The sequence below is a fragment of the Piliocolobus tephrosceles genome, chromosome 3, assembly GCF_002776525.5.
Source record: "Piliocolobus tephrosceles isolate RC106 chromosome 3, ASM277652v3, whole genome shotgun sequence".
Lineage (NCBI taxonomy): Eukaryota > Metazoa > Chordata > Mammalia > Primates > Cercopithecidae > Piliocolobus > Piliocolobus tephrosceles.
The window spans coordinates 21,433,085-21,443,766 of NC_045436.1; the positions used below are offsets into that span (position 1 = coordinate 21,433,085).

At 38.7% G+C, this 10,682-nt stretch overlaps 1 protein-coding gene across 9 annotated transcripts in view; it reads left to right on the forward strand.

The window, feature by feature from the left end:
- Positions 1 to 10,682, forward strand: part of DDX60 (DExD/H-box helicase 60) — a 145,119-nt gene that overhangs the window by 70,641 nt on the left and 63,796 nt on the right. For all 9 annotated transcript variants that reach the window (XM_023228678.2, XM_023228685.2, XM_023228650.2 and 6 more), the window contains 2 exons: positions 1,793 to 1,897; positions 3,457 to 3,657. In XM_023228678.2, the coding sequence (XP_023084446.2) occupies positions 1,793 to 1,897; positions 3,457 to 3,657 (306 nt within the window). The remainder of the gene's footprint in view (positions 1 to 1,792; positions 1,898 to 3,456; positions 3,658 to 10,682) is intronic.

Sequence of the window (10,682 nt, forward strand, 5' to 3'; positions counted from 1 at the left end):
ATAGGCCCCAGTGTGTGATGTTCCCCTTCCCGAGTCCAAGTGATCTCATTGTTCAGTTCCCACCTATGAGTGAGAACATGCGGTGTTTGGTTTTCTCTTCTTGTGATAGTTTGCTAAGAATGATGGTTTCCAGCTGCATCCATGTCCCTACAAAGGACGCAAACTCATCCTTTTTTATGGCTGCATAGTATTCCATGGTGTATATGTGCCACATTTTCTTAATCCAGTCTGTCACAGATGGACATTTGGGTTGATTCCAAGTCTTTGCTATTGTGAATAGTGCAGCAATAAACATACGTGTGCATGTGTCTTTATAGCAGCATGATTTATAATCCTTTGGGTATATACCCAGTAATGAATATGAAATATTCACACAGGTGTGTTCAGAATACATATTCATTACACCTGTAATCCCAGTACTTTGGAAGGCATTGGAAGGCTGTTAAATAGTAGTTGCTCAATTACTAATAGGTTAATGAAATCACTCCACGAAAGTACTATGAAAATAGTGACAGCTTTGCTCTAGAGAACATTTTTTAAAAAGGTATTTATTCTAGTTATTTTCTAAATGTATTATTATTTTCTACATTTTTGTTCTTATCAAACAAACTTGATAAAAACAGGTAATAAATGATGTGTTGCATTTCCCAGATATATAGATTTCAGTTACAGAATAGTTAAAGAAGGTCACTCTGTATACTTAAACATTAATACTAACCACAGCATTTATGACAATCACTATAAAAAGAAAGAGAAGATGATCAGAAATACCCAGTATTATATGAAAAGCGTATTATCTATGTAAACTTTTAAGTTTGTCCTGCTCCTTTTCTGGTCAGTTATGGCAATTCAAGGGGGAAAAGACAACTTTTTAAAATTACTGAGGTATGTTATTTCCGTAGGCATAATCTCAACAAATTTTCGTGGACAAAATAGGTGATTGTCCAGAAGTGGATTTGTAAAAGTATTATTTCCCTATCATAAAAAATTTTCTGTCTAGTTATTCATTTAAAAATATTTACTGGGCCAGGCGTAGTGGCTCACACCTGTAATCCCAGCATTTTGGGAGGCCGAGGTGGGTGGATCAATTGAGGTCGGGAGTTCAAGACCAACCTAGCCAACATGGTGAAACCCCATCTCTACTAAAAATGCAAAAATTAGCCGAACATAGTGGTGGGTGCCTGTAATCCCAGCTACTTGGGAGGTTGAGGCAGGAGAATCGCCTGAACCTGGGAGGTGGAAGTCGCAGTGAGCCGAGATCGTGCCATTGCACTCCAGCTTGGGCGACAAAAGTGAAACTCTGTCCCCCCCCCAAAAAAAAAATTACTGAACACCTATCAGTTGCCAGGTACTCTTATGGGTGCTGCGGATATAATAATGAATCTTGCTTGGAGTCTGGTATAAGACAAGTGAACAAACAAGTAATGTTATTGAGGTAGTCATTAATGCTATGAAGATAAATCATGTGAGACAGAGATAGATAATGACGGTAGGGATGGTTATTTTGGATATGGTGGGCTACAGATTCCTCTGTGACATTTCAGCAGACAGCTGAAGAAGCCAGACAAATGAATATTTGGGGAAGAATATTCTGTGCAAAGCAAACAGTGCATTTGGGAATGTACTTGTGGTACTTGTGAAATAGCAAGAATACCAATGTGTCTAGTTTCTCTAGCTTTCTCATTGTGGCTTCATTGAAGCTCAAAGAGTTTTTCAGCAACTTTATGACAGGAAATGCTTGCATTCTATTAAAATGCTATTTTATGAAGTAATTGTTTTATTCTCTTTCAAGGTGGTGACAGCTACTGGAACACTTGCTTTAGGTATCAACATGCCTTGTAAATCTGTGGTTTTTGCTCAAAACTCAGTCTATCTGGATGCCTTGAATTATAGACAGGTATTGTAAAATGCATAAACTTGCTTATTGTATTGCTGAAATACAGCCATAGCATAGTATAAAAAGTGAACCTTTAGTTTACAAACATACCACAATTCACAGTAGCCTAACTGGGCATTCATCCTTGCCTGGCTTTCAGTTTTAGTTGTGGTATAGTTGAAAGCACCTGCATTTGGGATTGTGTGATTAACCAGATGTGTGACCTTGGATGAGATATCTAAACTGCCCGATTCTCATTTTCTATCTCCAAAATATGAGTAATAATTACTCTCCCACAGCATTTGCAAGAATTAAATAAGTGATTTGCATGGAAAATAGACATCAAAGGTGCTTGATAAACTTTTACTCATTCATTTGTGGTGCACAAGATTTTGCACTCTAGAATTATCTTTAATGCTTCCCTCAGCTTTACTCCTGACACTCAATGTATTACCAAGCCCCCTTCATTACTTTCCTATAGCAGTATTTGATTTTTGCCTTGCAATTTCTGTATCCACCATCTTTCTTCTTAGCCTTGTATTATTAGTGCAATTTCCCTGATTCTCCATGCTCTTTTTTCTACCACATCCTGCAGATAATGTAGTTTATCTTCATATGATTTCCCTGCTCAGAGACATTTGATAACTATTTTTGCTAGCAGATTCAAATTTAGATACGTCACCCACATTCAGGTTTTTATCAGCATGCTCCCTTCCCTTTATCTCTAAACACTTTTGTTCTCCTTATAGACCTTGTTCCTACCCAATATAACATCCTTATATAATTTCCAGCATGTTACCAACCCCTCTTTTTTATTTCTATTGCTGCTGCTGTACTCTGAATGAATTCTTCTAATGCATTTTTGGGAATCTTCTACTTTGGGCTCTGGAGCTAGGGTGTTTGATATTTGGGATGATGGACTTAGGAATGGAAATGTCAGGGTCTGAATTCTGGATCTTCCACTTTGTGGTTGTTTCAGTATGGGCACATCTCTTATATTCCCAGTGCCTTAGCACAGTCTAAGCACTTAATCAGTAAGAGTTAATATAACCTCTGTAAAGATTTTATTCGTAACTTGCTTTTTCACAAGTAGCGTTTCTGAATTTTATTTCACTCATGTATTTATTCTGGTTGTGCACATATTTTATTTTGTGATTTGTAACTCAACACACTTGTGTGTCAGAGAGGGCAGAAAAGGGATGAGAGATGGCGAAGATGGGCAGGGAGAGAAAATGGGTACATTAGAGTTCAGCTGCAAGTGATTTTGACATCACTGTTTTGCTGGTGTTCTTTGTTTCTTCAATAGATCATTATTTCTTTGGGATATATTATACAAATGCCTACTGCAATTAATGGCTTGAAATATTTACATAATGATGACAAATGTCTCAGTTTTTAGATCTATCTCAGTCATGGCAAATTTCCTAAGTACTATGTAGTTGCATGTTAGTGTCCGTTCCTTAATGGTTAGACATATGCACAATTTCCAAACTCCAAACCAGAGTAAAGGGCTCCTTCTTACACTGTGGCAGTAGAAGCATTTAGGGAAGTTATACATTGTAATTCTGTTCTCTTTTCAGATGTCTGGCCGTGCTGGAAGAAGAGGTCAAGACCTGATGGGAGATGTGTATTTCTTTGATATTCCATTCCCCAAAATAGGAAAACTCATAAAATCCAATGTTCCTGAGCTGAGAGGACAGTTCCCTCTCAGCATAACCCTGGTCCTGCGACTCATGCTGCTGGCTTCCAAGGGAGATGACCCAGAGGATGCCAAGGCAAAGGTACCGTGATGGACGCTGCCTGAGTTCAGTCTTCATCACTGACCTGGCCCTAGTCACCTCTGCTGTTCTTTTAGAAGTCTGTAGCAATCACCCTTGAGTTTCATCAGTCCTTTAATGTTTTACAATGTCTTGAATAGTATAGAATTGGGGGTGGCTAGGGAGAATAACAGTTTGGTTTGTTTCTACCATCAGACATGGAATTTGTGGCTTGATGAGCACTGAAAAGCACTCAGGATTACTATTTTCAGGTGTGAAATGCAGTGTCCTATAGTAGTTAAGTGCTGGCTATGAATTTAAAAAGCTCTAGGCAATTAAGAGTTTCCTTTCTACAATTTAGAAAGAAAAGAAAGATTTATTTTTATGACTTTGTAACAAAAAAGTTTAAGTGTTTCATGAAAAAGTAACTCAAACTTAGGAATACTTGGGAAATGTAGAATGTTGATGTAAGAAAAAGGTGCCCCTGTTTCACTCCCAAAGACATTCACATTATCATTTTTTTCAGTCAGTTTTCTAGGCATGGGTGTATATTTGATTTTTAAACACTGATAACATTGTATGTAACTGAACTTCAAAATATGGTTGTAAACCTTTCCTGATGTATGTTGCCCGGATAAAAATTTTGTAGCCAGTCTCTCAATGATGGATTTAAAATTCATGATTATGTAATTCGATTCTCGTCTTTATGGAGACGCATTGTTAGTGATGCCTGTTCTTTCTGTTTTTGTGTAGTGATTAGCATGCCCAGGTAAATCAGATACTGGTTTCTCAAGTTAGGATTCTTCTTGAATTCTTTTGATGAGTTGGCTGATCCTACAGAACAGTCATACATCATTTTTAAGACCAAAATTTCCCCATTCTTGAGTTTTTCTTTTATACCTGTCTCTAAAGAGGAGTACATCTTCTAATAAGGTTTCTTATTTTTTTTTAAATGGTTATCAGGGTGGCTCATTTTCTTTGCCTTGCATGTTTGAGAAGACATACATATAAACTTCTTACATATGGGACTCTTAAAAATGAGCATAACATTCATAGAATATTATTGTCTTCATTCATCAAATCAAACTAAGATTGTTTGCATTGCCTTCTGGCATTTAATGTTTTACATAGAGGAACCATGGCAGTTTCTGTTCTCTGGCAGTTAACTTGATATTTTTTTCTGTATATGCAATTATATGAATCTTTTGCTTTATTCTATTTCAAATGTTTTTTTTCCTAGGATTTTCTGGATTTATGGATCCTTTAAAAATTGCTGTTTTAGTTATTATATGAGAACTTTCAATCTTTGTGCTCAGGTTTTTATTTATTGTGGTAAAATGCACATAAAATTTTCCATCTTTAACCATTTTAAATGTACAGTTCAGTAGTGTTAAGTATGTTCATATTGTTATGCAATGCTCAGGTATTTTTCAAATGAAGAAGAGATCCTTGAATTGTATCCTTGTTATTTGCTTCTGTTAATTGTTCAGTGGTTTTTTCAGGAAAAGCTATAATTTTTAAATTGAAACTCACTTTTCTGTTCTTCATTCCTGTTTTTTTCTTTATGAGAAAACATGAAACTTATCTTCCATATCACTGATGGCCTGAAGTGCAAATGTGGGTTTTAATTCTGCTACTACTGGACTTTTGATTTTCTGAAATTCTTTTTTTTTTTTTTTTTGAGATAAAGTCTTGCTCTGTCACCAGGCTGGAGTGCAGTGGCGCGATCTCAGCTCACTGCAACCTCCACCTCCCGGGTTCAAGCAATTCCCCTGCCTCAGCTTCCTGAGTAGCTCGGCCTACAGGTGTGCACCACCACACCTGGCTAATTTTTTGTATTTTAGTAGAGATGGGGTTTCACCATGTTGGCCGGGATAGTCTCGTCTCCTGACCTTGTGATCCACCCACCTTAGCCTTCCAAAGTACTGGGATTACAGGTGTGAGTCACTGCACCTGGCCCCTGAAATTCTTTACTACTCCATCCATCACTCTTTTATATCATAATCATGTATTTTTAAATGTCAATTTATAATGTCTCTATACTATCGGCTGTAGTGCGTTGTCTCAAAGAGGTCATATCATTTGGCATCCATTATGGGTGACAAATAATTTTTCCTTTTTTTCCATCTTCTTATTTTAAGTTCTGAGTCACATGTGCAGAATTTGCAGGTTTATTATGCAAACATGTGCCATGGTGGTTTGCTGCACCTATCAACCCATCACCAAAGTGTTAAGCCTAGCATGCATTAGCTGTTTTTCCTGATGCTCGCCCTCTCCCTGCCCCAACAGTCCCTGGTATGTGTTGTTCCCCTCCCTGGGTCCATGTGTTCTCGTAGTTCACCCCCCACTTGTAAGTGAGAACATGTGGTGTTTGGTTTTCTGTTTCTGCATTTGTTTTCTGAGGACGATGGCTTCCAGCTCCATCTGTGTCCCAACAGAGTAGATGATCTCATTCCTTTTTATGGCTGTATAGTATTCCGTGGTGTATATGTACCAGTTTCTTTATCCAGTCTCTTGTTGATGGGCATTTGGGGTGATTCCATGTCTTTGCTATTGTGAATAGTGTTGCAGTGAACATATGTGTGCATATATCTTTATAATGGAATGATTTATATTCCTTTGGGCATACACCCAGTAATGGAATTGCTGGGTCAAATGGCATTTCTACCTCTAGTTCTTTTAGGAATCCCCACACTGTCTTCCACAGTGCAATTGAACTGATTTACATTCCCAGCAACGGTGTAAAAGCATTCCTATTTCTCTGCAACCTCACCAGCATCTATTGTTTCTTGACTTTTTAATAATTACCATTCTAATTAGTGTGAGATGGTATCTCATTGTGGTTTTGATTTGTGTTTCTCCAATGAGTGGTGATGTTGAGTTTTTCTCATATGTTGGCTGCATGTATGTCTTTTTTTGAGAAGTGTCCATTCATGTCCTTTGCCCACTACCTAATGGGGTTGTTTGTTTTTTTCTTATAAATTTGTTTAAGTTCCTTGTAGACTCTGGATATTAGACCTTTGTTGAATGGATAATTTTCTCCCATTCTGTAGGCTGTTTGTTTTCTCTGATTATTGTTTCTTTTGCTGTGCAGAAGCTCTTTAGTGTAATTAGATCCCATTTATCAATTTTTGCTTTTGTTGCAATTGCTTTGGGCATTTTCATCATTATATCATTCCATGTTCATGCTGCCAATAAAGACATACCCAAGACTGGGCAATTTACAAAAGAAAGAGGTTTAATGGAGTTACAGTTGCACATGTTTGGGGAGGCCTCACAATCATTTCAGAAGTCAAGGAGGAGCAAGTCATGTTTTATAATGGATGGCAGCAGGCAAAGAGAGAGAGAGCTTGTGCAAGGGAACTCCTCTTTTTAAAAGCATCAGATCTCACGATAGTTATTCACTATCACGAGAACAGCATCGGAAAGACCCTCCCGCATGTTTTAATTACCTCCCACCAGTTTCCTCTCATGACGCATGGGAATTGTGGGAGTTACAATGTAAGATGGGATTTGGGTGAGGACACAGCCAAATTATATAATTCCACCCCTGGTCCCTCCCAAATCTCATATCCTCACATTTCAAAACCAATCATACCTTTCCAACAGCCTCCCAGAGTCTTAACTCATTTCAGCATTAACTAAAAACTCCACAGTCCAAAGTCTCATCTGAGACAAGGCCTTTTACCTATTAGCCAGTAAAATCAAAAGCAAGTTAGTTACTTCCTAGATACAGTGAGGGTACAGGCATTGGGTACATACAGCCATTCAAAATGGGAGACATTGGCCAAATCAAAGGCACCACAGGCCCCAAGCAAGTCCAAAATCCAGTGGGAAAGTCAAATCTTAAAGCTCGAAAATGATATCCTTTGACTCCATGTCTCACATCCAGGTCACACTGATGCAAGAGGTGGGCTCCCATGACCTTGGGCAGCTTCACTCCTATGGCTTTGTATGGCATAGTGCCCCTCCTGGCTGCCTTCATGGACTGGCATTGAATGTCTGTGGCTTTTCTAGGCTCATGGCACAAGCTGTCAGTGGATCTGTCATTCTGGGGTCTGGAGGGTGGGGGTCACAGGTCCAATAGGTGGTGCCCCAGTAGGGACTCTGTGGGTTCTCTAACCCCATATTTTCCCTTTGCACTGCCCTAGCAGAGGTTCTCCACGAGGGCCCCATCCCTGCAGCAAACTTCTGCCTGGACATCCAGGCATTTCCATACATCCTCTGAAGTCAAGGCAGAGATTCCTATACCTCAATTCTTGACTTCTGTGCACTCTCACGCTCAACACCATGTGTAAGCTGCCAAGGCTTGGGGCTTCTGCTCTCTGAAGCAATACCCTGAGCTATACCTTGGCCCCTTTTAGTCATAGCTGGAGCAGCTGGGATGCAAGGCACCAGGTCCCTAGACTGTACACAGCAGAGGAACCCTGGGCCTGGCCCAGGAAACCATTTTTTTCCCCTAAATCTCTGGGCCTGTGATGAAAGGGACTGCCACAAAGGTCTCTGACATGCCCTGGAGACATCCCATTATCTTGGTGATTAATGTTTGGCTACCCATTACCTGTGCAAATTTCTGCAGCCGGCTTGAATTTCTCCTCAGAAAATGGGATTTTCATTTCTGTTGCATTGTCAGGGTGCGAATTTTCTGAACTTTTATGTTCTGCTTCCCTTATAAAACTGAATGCCTTTAACAGCACCCATGTCACTTCTTGAATGCCTTGCTGCTTAGAAATTTCTTCTGCAAGATACCCTAAATCATCTCTCTCAAGTTCAAAGTTTCATAAATCTCTCAGACAGAGGCAAAATGCTGCCTGTCTCTTTTCTAAAACATAACAAAAGTCACCTTTGCTCCAGTTCCCAACAAGTTCCTCATCTCCATCTGAGACCACCTCAGCCTGGATTTCATTGTCCATATGATTATCAGCATTTTGGTCAAAGCCATTCAAGAAGTTTGTAGGGAGTTCCAAACTTTCACACATTTTTTGTCTTCTTTTAAGCCCTCCAAACTGTTCCAATTTCTGCGTGTTACCCAGTTCCAAAGTCACTTTCACATTTTCAGGTATCTTTTCAGCAGCGCCCCACTCTACTGGTACCAATTTACTATGTTAGTCTGTTTTCATGCTGCTGATAAAGATATACCCAAAAGTGGAAAATTTGCAAAAAAAAAAAATGGTTTTAATGGACTTACAGTTCCGCATGGCTGAGGAGGTCTCATAAAAAAGTCAGAATGCAAGGAGGAGCAAGTCACGTCTTACAATGGATGGCAGCAGGCAAAGAGAGAGCAAGTTTTTGCAGGGGAATTCCTCTTTTTAAAACCATCAGATTTCATGAGACTTATTCACTGTTATGAGAACTGCATGGGCAAGATTTGCCCCCATGATTCAATTACCTCCCACTGAGTTCCTTCCATGACATATGGGAATTGTGGGAGTTATAATTCAAGATGAGATTTGGGTGGGTACACAGCCAAACCACATCAATCATGAAATATTTTCCCATGCCTATGTCCTGAATAGTATTACTTAGGTTATCTTCTAGAATTTTTATACTTTTGGGGTTTATCTTTAAGTCTTTAATCCATCTTGAGTTAATTTTTGTATAAAGTGTAAGGATAGGGTCCAGTTCAATTTTCTGCATATGGCTAGCCAGGTCTTCCATCATCATTTATTAAATAGGAAACCTTTCCACATTGCTTGTTTTTGTCGAAGATCAGATAGTTGTAGATGTGTGGTCTTGTTTCTGAGTTCTCTATTCTGTTCCAATGGTCTATGTGTCTGTTTTGGTACCAGTACCATGCTGTTTTGGTTACTGTAGCCTTGTATTAAAGGTAGAAGTTGGGTAGCATGATTCCTCCAGCTTTGTTCTTTTTACTTAGGATTGTCTTGGCTGTATGGGCTCTTTTTTGGTTCCACTATGAATTTTAAAATAGTTTTCTTTCTAATTCTGTGTAGAATGTCACTGGTAGTTTAATGGGAATAGCACGGAATCTATAAATTACTCTGGGCAGTATGGTCATTTTCACAATATTGATTCTTTCTATCCATGAGCATGAAATGGTTTTTCATTTGTTTGTGTCCTCTCTGATATACTTGAGAAGTGGATTGTAGTTCTCCTTGAAAAGGTCCTTCACTTCCCTTGTTAACTATATTCCCAGGTATTATATTCTCTTTGTAGCAATTATGAAGGGGAGTTCATTTTTGATTTGGCTCTCTGCTTGTTTGTTGTTGGTTTATAGTAAAATGCTTGTGATTTTTGCACATTGATTTTGTACGCTGAGATTTTGCTGAAGTTGCTTATCAGCTTAAGAAGCTTTTGGGTTGAGATGATGGGGTTTTCTAGATATAGGATCATGTCATCTGCAAACAAAGACAATTTGAGTTCCTGTCTTCCTCTTTGAATATCCTTTATTTCTTTCTCTTGCCTGATTGCCCTGGCCAGAACTTTCAATACTATGTTGAATAAGAGTGGTGAGAGAGGGCATACAAATAATTTTTCAAGACAACTTTTTTTTTTGCTGCATATAGAAAACAATTTTCATATGTCAGATCTTTTCTTTAGAGGAGAAGATGTCCTTGTCACAGTCTATGAGGTCCTGTAGTATATGATCTCTTACCAGCTTGCAGAGGTCAGTTCTTCCTCTCTCCCACATGGCCAGCTACCCACTTCATGAGCACCCCAGACACATTCTGGTCTGAGGACCATGGCTCTTACTGTTTCTTCTCCTTCTAAGATCTTCCCTGAGACATACACATGACCTCACTCTCTTACCACATTAAATTCTTTACTGTAACATTACATAGTGAAGCCTACCCTCACCATGCCTTTTAAACTGTAAATGTTTCCCCTGTCTGCTGCATTGACAGTGTTCCTTATTCAGTTAAATAGAGTTCTCATCAGTTCCTATATAGCATCAAATTATCTATGTATCTATCTACATTGATCTATCTTTATGTTTATCATCTATATTTCTATCCATCTACTTACCTCTACCTATCTCTATCTATCTATCTATCTATCTATCTATCTATCTATCTATCTATCTATCTATC